Raw genomic sequence first — 19,342 nt, forward strand, 5'->3', positions numbered from 1 at the left:
TGTAGGAATGATGTAAATGCTATTTCTCTGCTACATGAAATGGTCTACATTCAACTGTCAACTATTCTACAAGTCTTAACTAATATGCGACTTCTTTTCTTTTTTTTTTGTTTCTATCTCAACTAGAGACAGTTAAGTGGATAGATAAATTGGGCCCTCTTCTTTTAATCCTGGTGTTATCCAAGAGCCATAGTTTATTTCTTCAGTTTAAAAAATGTTGCCACAAGAGTACTAAACAAGTTTTAGCTTTCGGATTAAGAGCTAAGCTTGACATTTTTGTCCTTTGATATGTTGTGCCGTCTCTGAGAAAGAGGTGTGAGATGCTCATTCATGGCTCTGTTACAGTGCCTGCTTTCACCTCAATTTCTGAAGCCAATCATGGTCATGCAGGCTCACATTTTAATGCCATTGCTTCTGTTATGGATGTAAACCATGCGTGCTCGGGTCTGTCTATATATATATTTTTTTTCAAAGATTAAACTAGTCTTCTACTGAAACCTATTCAAAACACTATCGGATACTAGACGTGAATGGTTTGTTTATTTTTAATTTAACAATAATCATAAATAGACTCATGTTCAAACCGTTTTGATGTTACAAAAAGAATTGATATTAGAATAACATTAAATATAAAAAGTCATAGCTTAACATCCTATTAATAAGCCATAGATTATATAGCTTTATTTTTTTCATAATCAATGTAATGCATAGGCAAATCACTCATGTTCAAACCGTTCTGAAGTCAGAAACAAATCCATGATGAAAATGCCTGATTATTCAAGGATTTTAAAATTTGCACTTAATATGAAGTTATTATAAATGCAAAGAAAGTAAAGGGTGTGGAGTTTTTTTTAATTTATTCCTCTCTTTTTGTAAAAAAAAAAAATCATTGTTTTGACCAAGCTATGGCCAATGGACAAGGAACCAGTAAAAGTAAAATGAAGTAAACAAATTTTTTTGAGTTAAAATATGCCTACAATAAAATACTTTCCCGCTCTCTCGAGTCTTTTTCCTAATTTGATATGTATTAACTCAATCAATCCACTTGTTTATGTTTATGTCAAGTGTCTTAGTCACAAGGGACAATATGAATAGTGGTAGGAGAGCAACCTCTTTGCGTGGTTACACCAAAAAAAGCACAATTGAAATAATTTAAAAGACAAAGAAATCAATGATATGAGATTCTAGTCCATTTCATCCAATTTAATGCTCCTATAAGCCAATTTGTTGCCCTCCAATTATTCCAAAAAGACAGGTTTCTTAATCAACTTCACATAATGCCAAGCCGAGTGAAGTCTCACGCAGGCCTAAAATAGTGAAATGTTTCATATTTTGGACACTTCAAGGTTGGGATGATGATAGTTTAATGTTCATTTGAAGTGGACAAAAACAATTAATTCTTGACGTTGGCCTGCAAACAACAATGCTGATTTAGGACTTGACTTGGCCATAGCTGATTTCTTCAAGTGTTATAGTTTTTCACTTTGATGAGGAGTAATCCCTAAAATTGCCAGTACTAAAGATTTAGCAAAATATTCCAACTTTTGAGTGCGTGGCTTTTCCCCCCCTATGATTGAGTTTATAATAATCAGAATAGCTTTTATGTATTTTTATAGTGCTCAAAATGAATCTTGTCATTTTGTATATAATTACATGATATCCGATAATATCAATAATTGTATTCAAATATTATTAGGTCTAACTAGAAGTGATTTTTTTCACCTAAAAAGTGAGATTTACAAGTTTAAAGTTTTTTTTGTCCACCTAACGGATTAGTAGGAATAAGCTATGTCTTTAAACTTGTACTCGCAGTATTGAAGTTTCCATTAGTAGACATTTTCATCACATGAGAAACATAATCTCTTTCTTTAATCTTCTCTCGTAACTTTTTTTTTTTTTTACGGTAATTAAGTCCTTACCCATTCAACCACCATTAGCGAAAAATAAACTATATAACGTTTTTGCTTATAAAAACAAGTGAAACAAACTATACAGGTTTTATTAATGTATTGAAATCAGTATGACTAAAATTATTGGAACATGTTGCTGGTTAAAAAAAAAAATATTGAACATGGGGAAGCGTAGGGCAACAATATAATTATAACAAGTTCGTATTTTGTTGATTTTTTTCACATGATAACATAATAAATCAAATTTACAACATGGGCTAATTAACAGGATTGCCGTCCAAAGTTAAAAAAAGTTTGAAAAAAAAACATTTTAAACAATTATTCATACCGCTTTTAATCTTTTCAACTTTGAAATTCTGTCTAATCGTTGGTTCTTCTAATCATTATTACGTGGGCACAGGCCAAAATGAGCATTTCTTTTAGCTTTTAGTCAGTTTGCTATTTCAACAAAAAAGTTAAGCGTATGAAGCTAAAAGGTCAATACAAGGTAAGTAATTCCCACTAACTCTTATATTTCTTTTATAAGATTTATCCCCAAAAAAGAACATTATATATGCCCAAAATTATGGCATGCATCTTTCACGGGTATTTAAATAAATCCCATTTATTTTTTTTAAGAGGAAACTTTTTTCTTATTAGAAAAGAAGTTTACTAGCGAGCTAATTTATATTGTACTCCTCTTGTCCTTATTATAAGACCCCATTTGACTTTTTATTTGGTCCTAATTATAAGACCCCAATCTATTTTATCTTTTATATTTATGCATTTTTTTCCAAGATAATCCTTCTAATAATGATAGTTTTAGCCAATATACTTAATTAGCAAGGATATTTTAGGAATGACAACACTTATTTATTTTAAATAACCAACTTAACTTACTTCCTTAATCTCTTCAAATAAGTCAATTGGGTCTTATAATTAGGACCGGAGGAGTAGTATTAATGGTATGGTATATAATGTGATAAAGGCATTAGTAAAAGAAAATGAAGCAAAGTGATGAGTAAGGGGGAAGGAAGAACAAGGGGGAAACGGTGAAGAGTGAAGACTAAATGATGAGGTCCCTCCCGCGGATCTTTCCCAGAAGCAAAGTGCAATATTATACCTTTAAATGTTCACCTAAGATTTGTCTTTAGACTTTAATTTGGATGACCTTCACAAAAAAGGGCAAAAAAGGATGATGTGCGAATGAGATTGAGAAGTATCCGCGCAATTTGTGAATTATTATATTAGATTTGATAGTTTATAAAAATATAAATTAATACTACCTCCAGTACTAATTATAAAATTTCGTTTGTAGATTAATAAAAACCGGCGATAGTACATATATAGCCAACATACCAGTTATTTTATGGTTTAGTAATACGGAAGGTTTTTCATAGTGGAAAATAGCTAATATAATATTATCTGTGTCTCAAATTATCCATACTTACTTCTCTAATTCATAATAAATAGTACGACCCTCGTGAATGTTAAGACTCCCATTATTTCAATGATAACGCTCAATAGTCTTGTGATCACGATACAACGCATCAGAATATTTGAAAAGAATTGTCACAAAAAAAAAAAAAGAAATTTGAACTGAACAATCTGGGTGATGGTGACTTCGTCAAATTCTATTTCAATTCATGCCACTTATATTACATCCTCATCCAGTAATATTTTCTTTTTATTAAAACATAGGTATCCTTCTATTAAAAGTAATCCCATTCAAGATACTGTTGGGCACTAAATGTGAGTATCTCCTCACTTAATACTCCTCCAGTCCTTAATATAAGACCCATTTAACTAATTTGATTAGATTAAAAAAGTTAGATAAGTTAGTTAATTATAACAAATATGATATTTTTTCCCTAAAACATCATAATCATCTTTCTTAATATCACATCTTCCTCTTCTACTTGATTATGGTGAAAGAAGTATCCATAAGAGTAATTGAGAAAAAATTGATAAGTATGAAAAATAGATATTATATTTAGGACTAAAATTAACTTAACAATTAGACTCTATATTAAGGACTGGAGGAATAATATAATTCAATATGAACTAGTGCAATTCATTTCCGCCCGTAGGTTTCGAATTATCATCAAATGCATTGCTCTTTCCAGTACATATGTGTATATGTTGGTCACACTGTATCCAATAATACTGAGCATTAGCTACTTGTAGGTTTCAGTTTTGATTGTTCTTTAAGTTTTTTTGAAGAACTTTTGTTGTTCACGGAGGTTGTTTACAATTGCCAAGGCTAACTAGTAGATTTCTCACTTTATTTGACCTTGTCTTCTCAAACTTATCAACCAGATACAGATTTGAAGTGGGAAGTTAGAGAGAACTCATCAGGAAAGCACACTGGTATTATACAAGGAAGTTATTACAACTCATTCTGCCCCTAACCGAAGGCAAAATGGGGTCCTAACAAAACAAAAAGAGATATAAAGATATTGTAACATTTGTAAACTATTCTAATGATTAACGAGGATGAAGATAACTATTTAATTAATTTAAATAAATTAAAAAAAAATTAGATAAATTAGTCTATTAATATAATTTTCCGTCAATCTCGTAAATAATTTAGGAAGACAAATTGAAGTGGTGTAACTGTGACGAAAGAGAAGTAACACCAAATCCCTCCTGTCCTGGCTTCCCACTTTAGTAGCAACCGACGTGCCTGAAGTGACTTTTGCATCTCCCTCTACACTGCTTGCCGCCCACAAAAAAAAAGAAGGATCTAAGCCACCTCTATGGACAACCTTCCCACTATAGTCATCAATAGTTTTCCAAAGTTGCCGTCACCAGTGTTTTTCGTTTTTGAAGAAACGTAAGTGAACTTGAAGCAACGTGAATTGTGAATTGTAGTGATTCAAAACTCGAATGTTTAATGGATATTAATGACGGGGGTAATAATATTGTAAAAATTTATATATAAGTCCTTATAACTTCAATCAGTTTTAAATCAGGTTTTATAGTTTTTTTTTTCATGTCCTTATAATTTTATATGTTTTTAATCAGATTTTTATAATTTTGTTTCTTTTTATCAAGTCCTTATTGTTTTACTTTATTTTTAATTAGTTCCTTGTAGTTTTTATTCTTTATTCTATAAATAATATTATTCTATAAATAATAAATTATTATAATAATCTTATGTTAATATTCTTTTAAATTTTTAGTTAAACATATATATGATTTATTTTTCAATTCTGATGTTTATAATTATAAAATTCAAATTATAATAATAAAATTTTCTAAAATTAGAATATAATTCTAAATAATTTATAGTTAAGTATAATTGATTATTCTGATTAATTATCAATTACTTAATGATTATCTTAATTATTTTGTCTAATTATATAAGTATTAATTTAAAAATGAAATTAATTTTACAGAATAAAGTTAATAAATAATTTTTTTAAAATGAAAAAGGACCTAATTAAAAGATAAGTGAAACTATAAGGATTTGATAAAAAGAAAAAAAATGGAGGGGCCTAATGAAAAACACGTGAAAGTAAAAGGATCTGATAAAAAAAAATTTATAGGAACCTGAATAAAAATTAGATAAAACTATAAAGACCGGAGATTAATTATCCTGATAATATTTATATTTGTGATGTACTGAAGCATCAACATCTCATCTTGAGGAATTTTTGAACCTTATTTGTAGGAGTCCATGTTTTCCACAAGGGTTGAAGCCTCGCAATTATTAAAACTGTTGAGATTAATAAAAAAAATAAAAAATTAATAATTTAAGAGGGTATTTGGATGGAAATCAAATCATGATTTTAAGAATTATTTTATGATTATGTGAGATGAGTCTTGTCTCAATTTAGATAAAAATACATTTTTCAAGTGCCTTTGGTTACCAAACACCCTCTTAATCCACAAGTGGGTGAGCTCAAATGAACCACGGTCTCTAAACTAAAATACAAGCGTTGTGCTTCATATGAGTCTTGGCTCTCTGCTTTCTGGGTCTTCTCCGGGCCAAGTGGACCAAAATGCCAAGGGCTCAGCCTTGGGAGAATGACCCAATTGGTATGGGCTAATTGTCAAATCAACGGCCCATTATTACCCCGGGTCGTTTAAAAACCAGATAATGGCAAGAACGGATCATTTCATTGATTTTTTTAGGAAAAATTACAATAAAATACTTTCTGAATTTCAAAATGACAAATAAGACACCCAAATAAATAAAATGACAAAGAAGGCATCAGGTACCAATCTGAAATTTTAATTTTTAGCCTTAAAACATGTTGCAAAACCCATTGACCAAGTAGTAACTCTTACTATAAAGTTGTAAATTTCACTATGCGTTTTGTAAAATTCAAAATCAAAATTTCAGATTAATACCTAATACTTTTTTGTCATTTTGTTTATTCGGATACCTTATTCGTCATTTTGAAATTCAGAAGGTATTTTACTGTCAATTTTTTTATGTTTAATGGCCAATTAATGTTGTTAATTTAAACACCAAATATTCTTCTCTATTGCCTTTTTAAAAAAAAAAAAAAAAAAATAGCACTTTTTGGTGAAAAGCATTCAACATCTTCACAACTTATATAAAGTAACTAGAATTTCTTCCCCGTAAGATGTATATGGATTAACATATTTGATTATATTTAAAATTCTAATAAATTGCATTATCTATTGTAGTTCTAGATTTACTTTTTATAGGAGATGGTTTTTTTTATTCATTCAAATAGAACTTGAATTAGAGATGCTTTCAATTGACATACTACTTAATTATAATGCTCCACATTTAATATAATATATTCAAATCCCAATTAAAATATTATCCAAATTGAAAATTAAATATTAATTTCTTCATTTAAGCCTCCAATTGAGTTTTCATTTATTTATAATGTTTTCTATTTAATTCAATATATTCAAATTTTAATTAATATGTTATTCAAATCTCATTAATTGAATATATTAGGATCCAATAACGTCATACCCGATTCATTTTCAAACAAATCGAGTATTACATGTTTTTAAGAATATAATTGATATATTGATATATACTCCTCTAGTTGTATTTATAAACTACTTCTTTTATATTTCGTACAAACTAAAGAAAACTTTAAATTTTATTAATTTTCATTTAAAATTCAATAATTTTTAACTTTATCTCTATTTAATATACATTATACCTCACATAAACAAAATCAATATAATAATAAATAAAGGGTAAAATTATATATTTATATAAAAAATTTCTCTCAATGCCTTATAAAATATAAATAGAATTAAAAAATATATTCTCTTTCTTTCCCGTAAATATAACAGGAGGAGTAGCATTTAGGATCACGAGTTGTTTTCAAAGGAAAATGATCATGAAAAAGAGCAAGGGGCGTTATTTTCGGTAAAAATTATGGCTTCTACGACTTTTATAGAATCTAGACGATTGGGAGATGGAAACAAAAGCAAATGGATGAGAAAAAAGAAAAAATGCACAAAAGCAAATTGACTGGGGTGACAGTTAAGTGGGCGCGCGAGAGCAAATTTGTTGCTTTTTATAAGTTGGGTTTAATAGAAGGATTAATTCCTTACAATATAATCAGCTAATATTTAAATCTCTGTTAGAAAAAATATTCACTAAGACTGGTAGTGTTTGGAATAGTAGTATCTCTCATAAGAAGATGCATATATCTTAGGGGAAAAAAATATATCAAGAGTGCGGAACTTTCAGAGCGGAACTTTTACACGCTGAAGCAATCTCCTTACCTTAGCTGACGCAGCACGGCACGACACTTCTTATGATCAACACGTGATCCGTTCTCCCTCATACTTATCAGTTTATCATCATCTACCTGTCGCCATCATCCATTTCTAATATCAACTAACCACTCTATGATTGGCCTAACAGTAATATAAACAATACCAGTATGATTATCGTATTTGGGAACAAAACAGCAACTTCCAGTTTCATCATAAAACCAACATATTGCTAAATTTTAATTCTGCTTCACCCACGCTTCTTTCACGTTAACAATCTGATGTAACCAGATATGCATTAGTTATTATTGCATGGTTGGTTAATTTGATGAAACCGAATAGGCCTCTCCGTTAAGGTTGAGTTCAGTGTTGTTTTCTTTCACAGTTTCTGGGACAAAACGTGGCGCCATAGCAGTGGCCCACCACCAGCAATTTCTTGCTTGCGCTTTCGTCACCGTTCTTATCAGTGATACGCCCATGCGCAGCTTTCCATGTCATTCTCGCCAAGGTCCGACAAAGTTTGCAAATTTAAGTTTAGTTGGGCCCTCCCAAGGTGACGTGACGGTGCGCTCTCTATAAAAGAAATGTCTTCATTGTCAGAATTCTGAATATTGACCTTCATTTTCCAATTCTGCTCATTATCATCGACCTTCATTATACTGATTTTGACCCGTGTAGCAGCTGGAATATACGGAACTTCCTGCTCTGCGATCATAGGAGGTGGCCCCGATCGAGAGGAGTTGGTATTTTTTTCTTTTTTCTATCTGAAATCTGCTCGGCGTTTAGTTATCTGTTTAAATGTTTATTGCATTACCGTTCAAGCTTTAGAGTGAATTTCGCTTGAGATTTTGTCTTTTGTCTTTCTAGTGAATGGTTGTATGGAGAAAACCGGGGGAGCTGCGGATAGACGGACGATGCTTGGGAATGGAGTTGTTGGCATACTTGCGGAGACCGTGAATAAATGGGAGAGAAGGGCGGCTTTAACACCGTTACACTGTGCTCGTCTTCTTCACGGTGGAAGCGAGCATACAGGGGTGTCTCGAATCATCGTGCAGCCGTCCACGAAGCGAATTTATCATGATGCATTGTACGAGGATGTTGGCTGTGAAGTATCGGAAGACTTGTCCGAATGTGGTCTCATTTTGGGCATAAAGCAACCAAAGGTGAATTTCATAATTTATTTGACTTATGTTCCTCCCCACGTAATTTTCCAGTTGTCTGTGCTTTTTGTGATTTTGGATCAGGTACTTAGCATTATGCACTGAAATTTTGACGCTATCATATGGTTTTCATGCAGTTAGAGTCTATTTTACCCGACAGAGCTTACGCCTTTTTCTCCCATACCCATAAAGCTCAGAAAGAAAACATGCCTCTGCTGGATAAGGTATCTTCTGCTCTTTATTTTGGGATTGTGACTTCATCAAATTTCTAATGGAAATCTTGTGACTGACTGTTATTTTTGTTGTTTCAATTGTAGATACTAGCTGAGAGGGTATCGTTATATGACTACGAATTGATTGTTGGGAACGAAGGAAAAAGGTTGATTGCATTTGGGAAATTTGCTGGTAGAGCTGGAATGATTGACTTCCTAAGCGCGTTGGGACAGCGTACGTTCTTCTTTGATCTTTGTCATTCGTACATTGAACGTGTTTATTATTTGCTTGAGTTTTTGAATCTTCCAAGCTCAGATAGGCCTATTTTTTCCGTCTCTCCTTGGCTAATTTTGTTTTTGGTCTGTTAATATATAATGAAAATATTCACGAGCTTTTGTTTCATCGCTTAAGCTCTTTTTTTTTTTTTTTAACTGAATTAATTGTATGACCTTGAACTTGACATTTTCTCTGTTCATAATATGCCAGGGTTTTTAAGTCTTGGATATTCCACACCTTTCTTATCACTGGGATCATCTTACATGTACCCTTCATTGGCTGCTGCAAAGGCTGCTGTGATTTCTGTTGGGGAAGCAATTGCTGCCGATGGCTTGCCAATGGGAATCTGTCCATTGGTCTTTGTATTTACTGGTTCAGGAAACGGTGTGTTGATAAACTTTGTAGCTTTGCTAGGAAATTGTGCTTTAACTTTTCACCTTACACGTCCTTTCCTGAAGACAAATAATGCAGACTGAAATTAAAAATGTCACTGTGTCCTTGAGCTTAGATTTTTTATATCTCATTCTGTTCAATTGTTAATTTTTCATTCTGCTGGAATAACATTCAATCTCTCTGATCACTCATCTATCAGCAATGATACAGTCTTCTTGTCATTTAATTACATGTATTAATTTAATATTGAGCTGTAAATCCTCTGTTCTTCGTAGTTTCTAATGGCGCACAAGAGATTCTTAAGCTACTTCCTCACACCTTTGTGGATCCGTGTAGACTTCACGATCTTCATAAAATGGTAAATTATCAGCAGGATACTAATTTTAGAACTGTAAATTCTTTGTTTTCTCTAGTTTATGTGGAGAAAGAAAGCAATACCTTTTTCACGAGCTCATCACTTTAGTATTCATGTGGAATAATATTTAAATCTTTATACGAAAAATACTTGTATAAAAAAAATAAAATTCAAGTACTAATTCTACATTGTAATCAAATTACAGTATGTTGAAAATGTTATATAATTATATTGCTTCTCAGGTTCCTAATGCCTTGCAATCAATCTCAAAATAGCCCTTTTTTTTCTGGTGCATTTTGATGTGGATTTCCATTTCAGGGCATGAATTTTTTGTGGGTAAATGCCCCTCTTATCTTAAAATTATAATATTTTTGTTGGTCAGGGTAACGATCAATCAGTGCATACATCAAAAAGAGTTTTCCAAGTTTATGGCTGTGTTGTGACTGCCCAAGACATGGTTGAACCCAAAGATCCCGCAAAATCATTTGACAAGGTGAGTTGGCTAATATTGTGATTGAGTTTTGGCATCCTTTTTAGCTGCATCCCATTTGTTCAGCTTAGGAGTAGTAGTTTCCTTTTACCATGAACTGCAATAAGTCTTGGCTTGCTGTTGGGATGCACTTGGCTCTAGAATGTGAGATCCAGTTTTATTAGAATGCATGGACTGACATCGGCGGTCATGGTCATTCATCATTGTAGTGGACAAGTAAAGAAGTAATGCATTTCACAGGTAAAATATCAAAACAATGCAGTAGAACAATATTACTCATAGTGTATATGGGCCATTGTTTTTTAAAGAAAGAAGCATGTACTGTTTATTAGCAGTCCTCTTGGATGACTCTGGCATATAAAAATTAATTTCTACTATCATTTTATCATTGCCCTGTTTCACGTGTTGACCAAAGGTAAATAACTGAATCATCCATGGTCTCCCAATTGTTAAAATTATTTGAAAATGACTTTTTGGAGTGTCATGCTACACTAATCAATGTCATTGCTGCTTCTGCTTTATTATTATTATTTTACTAATTGTTATCTTAATTTTGAACTGTTCTTTACAATTTCTTTTTCATTGATGCTTTTTGTTTTTTCTTAATATTCATGTATATAGTGATTCCGCTGTTTCAATTTTTAGTCATATTATCTTCTTTGTTGTTAGGGTGATTCAAGAAGATTGGTGTCTTCTATTAGTCTGATGGTGAGATTTTGGACTTTCACTAACTTTATATGGTAATTTCAGGCTGACTATTATTCACATCCAGAACATTACGACTCTGTTTTCCATGAAAAAGTTGCTCCATATGCATCTGTGATTGGTAGGTCCTTCTTGCTTACAATGTTGAGCCAACTTAATGCTTTATATGATTAGCTATTCTTTTCAATTTGGCTTGGCCTTCATTTTTCATGAGCTGATTAAATGGCTTTAAGTGTATTTCGTACTCTAATACTTCCAATTTGAATGTTTTGTTATTTCTTAAAAATGATAAATACACACGTTCTGCTTTGTTTTCAATGATATGGTTTGTAGATTGAGATGATTTTGAACCATGCCAGGTTATGTTTTTAATACATTTAATCTTAATAAATTGCTTTCATTCTGTGCTTTTCATTTTCTCTTGCACAGCTTGTGTGCATGTGTTTGTTTATGTATTTCATGATCTACAAGCGCTACTTACATTTACCTCTCTTAGTCAATTGCATGTATTGGGAGAATAGATTTCCTCGGTTGTTAAGTACAAAGCAGCTTCAAGATTTGATGAGAAACGGCTGTCCACTTGTTGGAATATCAGACATCACATGTGATATAGGGGGATCAATAGAATTTGTCAACCAAACTACATCAATTGATTCACCTTTTTTCAGGTATAGCATTGGTAGAGCTATGGTACTGATTTGGCATTTTGATTATTTAGTCTTGTTTGTTCATTTACACGGTTGACTTTTGTTTTAAGAGAGTAATAGTGGTTATGCATTCATTGTTGAATATCACAATAATTCTGGTATTCGACAACATAGAACAGAATACATTGATTATATAAACATTTGTCCAAGTTAGTGAATTACAAAGCCATCATCTGGAGACTATCCTGGCTGAGATGTTTGTGAAGAATTAGGTAATAGGAAAGAAAGCTGTCAGAGTATAGAAATGAATTTTTAAGGTACCATTTATCTGTTTCTGATAATCACATTCATGAATTTGGAAGAGAACAAAGAGTATGCATAACATTGGAGCTGACATGCACCAAGAGACCTTCAAAATTTTGTTTCATTTTACGAGCCAGAGAAAGCTGTCATCCCATGTCCTGTATGAAACTTCTTGTTGCTGTCTTTCAAGCTGCATTATCCCTTTTGAAGTAGGCCCATGGTTCGGACACATCTATGTCATTGACATGATTGTCAATGTTACTTTATTCCATCTGCAAACTTATGGATTAAACTAAGTTCTTATGGTTGGGAATTCGAAGGGCTACTCTGGAAGAGGAAATGACTAAAAGTTCAAAATAAGAGGTGTTGTGCTCTAGTCTCCAATCATCAATGATATCATCAATATTACCATCCTTACCGGAAATAGTTATTAATGTGAAAGTATGAAGGAAAGTAGCCCTCGTGCTTCAAGAGTATACTTAAACTGAGAACATAGCTTCATAAAATTTTGTTCCATAATTTGATAAAAAATCATTTATTTTGTTTGTAGCTCGTGAACCTTCTGTAGCTATGAGAGTTCCTTCACTTCATATCAACATATTTGGAATTAAATGAAATAGGAAGGGGAGGGACGGAAAAAACTTGAGGGCGTGAAATACCATTATACTTGGTTTCACATTTTGTAGCCATGAAATGTAAATATGGGTAAAAGTTATGCTGAAATGTTGCATTATAGATTCTGTCCACTAGGAGTGAAGTCGAGCTTGAATAAGTATCTTAGGCAAGTGGTATGTTAAAAGATCGATAATGGAATCACTTTCATTTTCTGCTTGCAAATATTTTTTATGCATAAATGTCAACATTAAAATAGCACACAACATAATGACATTGCATCTATGATTATTGAGAAATTTTGTACCCCTTCTAATGATGCGGTTAAACATTGCTTTTAGATATGATCCCTTAACTGACTCCTACTATGACCACATGGATGGGAGTGGCATAGTATGTTTAGCTGTAGACATCCTCCCAACAGAATTTGCAAAAGAGGTTGGTGTATTGTCATTTGGGAGTTACTTTTATAATTTTACATGAAAGAATTCTGTGATTTTGCAAATTCTTGAACATGTTATTTCTCTATGGCTAGGCTTCCCAACATTTTGGAAACATACTGTCCCAGTTTGTCAAAAATTTGGCTTCTACTTCAGACATTTCAGAGTTGCCGGATTACTTAAGAAGAGCTTGCATAACCCACGGAGGAGTGCTGACCTCTTTATACGAATATATACCACGCATGCGGCACTCTGGTGGAGAGTATGTTTCTAACCTATCATTCCAGACCATCTTTGTTCACGGTTAATCTCTGGAATACAAATTCTGCTTTGAGTACTACGAATTTCTTTCTGTGAATTCTGCAGGGAATTTGCTTATCACGAAATAGCAATCTTTGACAACTGTACCAGGCTTTAAGCATTTTTTTTTTTGGTTGAAAATGCTTAGTACTGTTGCACGATCTTTAGTATAATTGTACTCTGCCTTGTATAAATATCCTTGCCTAACCTTTCAATCTACCTTCTTTATTAAATGATAAATAATATACTAATCTGTGCCTGCTGCTTCATAAGTTTTACCTGCAGTCAAAACATAAGGTTTCGTTCCTTTCATTTTTGACTGATGCTACTGGAGGGTCATCTGCTTTTATATCCCTCTAAATGAAAAACGAGGAAGTAATAAAGAATTAGGACAGAAACCTTTGAGATTAAAAAAATTACGCGGAATAAACTGTTGAAAATTTAGTATGGTAAGTATAATGACTGAAATTATAGTTCTTGACTTATTACCCAGCTTCTTGGCTCACAGTTAGGATAAAGTTGATTGATATCATTTGATGAAGTAAATAGATGTGTCTCTGAATTTAGAACTTGAATGAAAGTATACACCAAATTGACTCAATATTTTACATCAAAAGCAATCCTTCTCGTGCACAATATCAGCTTCATGCCCAAGCTCCCCCAATTATTAAAGTCCTTGTTCTCCACTTAAACTTGTACAACACTTTCTGATGTCCATCAAGCTGGAAGTAGCAGTGTTCTCTATTTAGTCTCCTTTTTAGGAAACTGTATTCAATTTATAACTATTTTATGAACTTACTAGTTTTGTTAAATGGACTTTCAATATACGTATGTTCATTTTTGGTTTATCTAAGTAGTTTGTTTACTGTTTTCTGTGTGATTGTTGTTCAAATTATACACTATCTGTCGTTTTATTTGCAGGGAACTATCAGGAGGTTTAGCAAATTCTTCATCTCATAATATCAAATACAAGATATTGGTATGTTATATGGTTTAGTGTTTTTAGAGATTAATTATGTTTTGCAAGCTGAGTTGTAGTCATGGTAATCAACATGGCTGCTACTTGATTTTCTGATCAAGATGGTCTGATATAAATGACAGGTTTCTCTGAGTGGTCACTTATTTGATCGGTTTCTGATAAATGAGGCTTTAGATATTATCGAAGCTTTGGGAGGCTCCTTCCAGTTAGTCAAGTGTCAAGTGGGTCAAAGTGCTGATGCTATGTCATACTCAGAACTTGAAGTGAGTAGCCATCTAATTTAAACCAAGATGTTTATCTTTACGCCTTAAAAGTGAATAATTCAAGTAAGTAAAACGAGAAGATCATTGTTAATGAAGTGAGTTAATGAAGACTTCCCATTAGATAGTAAATTTGACGGAGAAATTTGTAGTATATTTGAGTGAATCTCGATGGAAAGCAAATCTGGATTTTCACAGAAGCATGTTTTTGGTCATTCAAAAGGTTTTGCCCTGTTAAAAGCAGTTTGTATCATCTTGGTATTTTTCTCCTCCCTCCCTCCCTCTCACACATATTCTGATCAAAGCATATCTTCTTGGTCATATTGAATATGCTCTGATGAAAAAGTAAAAAACAGATTATTTCCTTTTTGACCAAAAACGATTTCATTTCTCTCTCTTACCTACTCAATATTTGGCTGTCTTAAGGAAAGCTACAATGGTTTAGTGATCTTTGAATGCAGTTAAAGTCAGATTTATCCCAAGATTATCTACATTTCCTCTTCATTTAGATATTTATTTTAGAAATGATACATTTAAAGTACATACGAGTGGATTTTTATGTTGGTTCAATTATAATCTAATTGTATGCTGCTTATGAACAGGTTGGTGCAAACGATAGGGCAGTTCTGGATCAAATCATTGATAATTTAACTTCTCTTAAGATTTCACTGAGACTTGGCAAAGTTCAACAGAGTAGTTTAAAGAGTGAACCTGAGCCAAAAAAGAAGGCTGCAGTTTTGATTCTTGGTGCTGGTCGTGTATGTCAACCAGCTGCAGAGATGTTATCATCAATTGGAAGTTTTTCATCCAGTCAATGGTGTAAACCATTGGTTGAATATGACTACGAAGAAGATACTGATATTGAAGTCATTGTGGGATCTCTTTATCTGAAGGATGCAGAACAGGTACTTTGACCAAGATATTTTGCTTTTACATCGGTTAGTTAAGGAAGCAAACTGGGTTTGATGTGGGGATGCTTGATATGATAATATTGCTGATCAATGCAGATTGTTGAGGGTATTCCAGGTGCCACTGGAATTCAACTTGATGTGATGGATCATGCCAGTCTTTGTAATTATATTTCGCAGGTACAATTTGGTAGTCTTTTGGAAAGTAGTTTCTATAATACTCATATAAATTGATTCTTTCAAAAGCATCTTGCTGAGGTCTTCAGTATATGCTTTAGGAAGACACGCAGATGGAATTTGGAAGGTGATAGCACCTTGCTCTATCTAATGTTATAATCCTATAATAAACTAATACACTTTCTTCATGCTTTAATGTTGACTATGGTTTGTTTCTCGGTTCTTGGTCAACTACCATTTTCAACTATAATGTACTCCCCTTGCACAAACTTCCAGCATACCGATCTCTGTCCATCTTCTTAGGATCTTGTTGGCGGTCCTATCAACATCTTGTCTTTCTTATTTCTTGACAGGTTAACGTTGTCATAAGTCTTCTGCCCCCGAGTTGTCACATTTTGGTAGCAAATGCTTGTATTGAGGTACTTCACAGTAGCTAGTGCGATGAACTGGGAAACAATTTTTATTTCTTTGTTGTGGCTACATTAGTGACTTCTATTTCATGCAGCTTAAAAGACACCTTGTCACTGCTAGCTATGTTGATAGCTCCATGACAATGTTAGATGATAAGGCAAAAGAGGCTGGTATAACAATCCTTGGCGAGATGGGCTTGGACCCAGGCATAGGTAAGACTTATTTTGACGGTATCAGTTCCCAGGACTTCAGTAGCTTAAAATAGGTTCTAGTAGTGCGCTTATACCTGGTATTGGTTTTTGGACCTTGGTTTACGGGGGAATTTCTGTAAATTTATGTTTCATTTCTGATGGTATGATGCTTATGGTTGAAGGTGTCATTTAAAATCGTTTATTCAAAGCATTTTTGCAATCATTTACTTCTTATTATATATTTATAGAAAATTCTCCCAAGTATTTTAAAATGAATTATTGTTTACTATTTTCATACATCAACACATTGAGAGTGCACATCTAGTATTTTCAGCAGATATCGCAATAAGCTTATTGTTTGTGCATGTTTGGCCAGGTTGTCTTCGGTTTACATTTTTTGTTCAGAATTTTTCCTCTTTTGTGTTGGTTCTTTTAGGATCAAATGTTCCTAATATTTTATTTTGCTAATTTCCTCTTTTGCTTAGGCAGCTAGTGTGCTTAGCATTTTTCCTACCTGTGACCTAGTTCTAGTCCCATTGGTGAGCGAGTGTCAGAGATAATTTCAACTATGACTATTCAGCCAAAATACAAACTAACAATGGTTTTATGTCTCAGATCATATGATGGCAATGAAGATGATTGACCAAGCACATGAGAGGAATGGGAAAATAAAATCTTTCACTTCTTACTGTGGCGGACTCCCATCCCCTGCAGCTGCTAACAACCCATTAGCATATAAATTTAGGTAATTCATGGAATTTCTTATACCTACGCAAACGGTTTTATATTGTTCCTAAAAGTGATTATTACTTTTGCTCATCTGAAATTGGGTTTTTATGCAACCTATTGGTGAAGAGCTGAAAATCACCTCTCAAACCGGCACATTATGCAATTATGAAGCTGACTTCCTTAAGGAGAAATGAGAAATTACTTGTTGATTCTGTTCGATGTCTTGATAAATTACTGTTATCACTCTGAATTGTGCAATGTCAATGATTTGTATGGGGGCATAATTTTCTATTACTAATTTTAGAAATATGATGCCATTAAAGCATACATGTAGGTTTTTTATATGCATAAAATAGTCACTTCATCTATGCATTCTGCTTATAGGGGTAATTTGATGGTGATTTGGTGACCATTGTTGCTGTCAGAACTCATAATTTGCTATTTTCAGTTGGAATCCAGCGGGGGCTATCCGAGCCGGGCGCAATCCTGCTACCTACAGATCTTGTGGTGAAACTGTGAATGTAGATGGTGAGCTTTTAATAAGTTGCAAATATAATGTCAAGAGAGCAGTTGAATGCATGCTCGGACCTATTATTTTTCTTGTTCATTTTCTGCTTTTCCTTTAACTCGATTCTGTTATCTTGCATTCACCCATCTGTTCTGTTTTTGTACCCCTCCCATCTCTTCTCTGCGTCGGGCTATTATGTTAATAGCTGTTCCCTTTCAATCTCACTTCATTTTTTTGACAGGGGACAGTCTTTATGATTCAGCTACAAGACTACAGATACCTGATCTTCCAGCTTTTTCTTTAGAGTGTCTGCCAAATCGGAACTCCTTAGTTTATGGAGATTTGTATGGAATAGGATCTGAAGCATCAACCATTTTCCGGGGAACCCTCCGTTATGAAGGCATGGCATATTATATCCAATTTTAGGCATTTGAGATGGGTTGATCACATTCTGTAAACATGAATAAGAAAATTATGATCACTTGTTCTTACTGCACAGGGTTTAGCAAGATCATGGGGACACTTTCTAGGATTGGCTTCTTTAACCAAGAAGCTCATCCCTTTCTTAAGAATGGAACGAGACCAACTTTCAGAGCATTTTTGTTCGAACTTCTAAAAATTTCAAGTGAAGATCCAACGGGGTCTCTAATTGGAGAGAAAAACATCGTGAAAAGGATATTATCATTAGGACATTGCAAGGAGCAAGGAACTGCGTCAAAGACAGCCAAAACTATCATGTGCGCAGACCATTCCCCTCTCTTTGTCATCTATTCATTTGGTAGATTATCTTTGTGATTGTGAATCGGGTCCTATCTTTTAGATTTTTGGGACTTCATGAGGAAACAGAAATCCCTGTTTCCTGCCAAAGTGCTTTTGACGTCATCTGTTTGCGTATGGAGGAAAGGTTAGCCTACTCCAGCACAGAACAGGTATGTTTTTGTGCAAAAATGAAAGTAAAATAAATGGCGAAGTTTGGGTGTCTGAGTGTTCTCTTGAAGCATTATAATATTTCAAGTAGCCAAGTTTTGTGAAAACAAGTGATGGCTGGGTTATTATGATCTATGCTCTTTATTATGGACCAGAAAATTGCTTATCCTCAGCCAGAAACGAAGTGTTATTGTAATATGTAGTACAGAGTAGTTATAGATGTACTTAAGTTCTATCTGACAAATAATCAGGATATGGTGCTTTTGCACCATGAAGTGGAGATAGAGTTCCCAGACAGCCAGCAAACAGAGAGCCATAGGGCAACATTGCTCGAATTTGGAAGGACTATTGATGGAAAAACCACAAGTGCCATGGCCATCACTGTTGGAATTCCAGCGGCTGCTGGAGCTCTGGTACCTGTTTTGCATTTCTGTTCCTTTACACTGTAATCCAAGCTGCTAATGTTAACAAAACTTTCTATATCTATTTTCACAGCTCTTGCTGAAGGACAAGATTCAAACAAGAGGTGTCTTGAGGCCTTTAGAATCTGAAGTATACAACCCAGGTCAATGCAATGTATATTCATCTGGTCTTGATTTATTGTCCACGTGGCGGAAAAATGATGATTATATCACCTATATGGCCCCCACAAATGGAATCAAAATGAATCTTAAAAAATTGCTTTGCAATTGTTATTGTTAGTAGTATGTATCAGTGAAGCTACTTGGTATATTTGGAAAGTGTT

General features: G+C 33.4%; 1 protein-coding gene across 2 annotated transcripts; it reads left to right on the forward strand.

The window, feature by feature from the left end:
- Window positions 1-7,965: 7,965 nt before the first annotated feature.
- On the forward strand, window positions 7,966-19,327 carry LOC114718731 (alpha-aminoadipic semialdehyde synthase-like). 2 transcript variants are annotated; one of them, XM_028904149.1, is made up of 25 exons: window positions 7,966-8,166; window positions 8,295-8,356; window positions 8,481-8,776; window positions 8,911-8,997; window positions 9,091-9,220; window positions 9,473-9,646; window positions 9,931-10,013; window positions 10,393-10,503; window positions 11,251-11,326; window positions 11,702-11,873; window positions 13,109-13,205; window positions 13,303-13,469; window positions 14,429-14,486; window positions 14,609-14,749; window positions 15,349-15,651; window positions 15,754-15,834; window positions 16,185-16,250; window positions 16,337-16,454; window positions 17,049-17,178; window positions 17,611-17,690; window positions 17,912-18,070; window positions 18,170-18,407; window positions 18,491-18,599; window positions 18,849-19,010; window positions 19,093-19,327. In XM_028904149.1, exons 1-25 carry the CDS (start codon window positions 8,105-8,107, stop codon window positions 19,297-19,299), a joined length of 3,369 nt encoding a protein of 1,122 aa, XP_028759982.1. In that variant the 5' UTR covers window positions 7,966-8,104; the 3' UTR covers window positions 19,300-19,327. The 2 variants fall into 2 exon arrangements, with proteins under 2 accessions (XP_028759982.1, XP_028759983.1); XM_028904150.1 differs by having other exon boundaries at window positions 8,159-8,177.
- Window positions 19,328-19,342: the final 15 nt, after the last annotated feature.

The sequence above is a fragment of the Neltuma alba genome, unplaced genomic scaffold (genome assembly GCF_004799145.2).
Source record: "Neltuma alba isolate B1F8T4 unplaced genomic scaffold, ASM479914v2 tig00011865_pilon, whole genome shotgun sequence".
In the NCBI taxonomy this organism is placed as follows: domain Eukaryota; kingdom Viridiplantae; phylum Streptophyta; class Magnoliopsida; order Fabales; family Fabaceae; genus Neltuma; species Neltuma alba.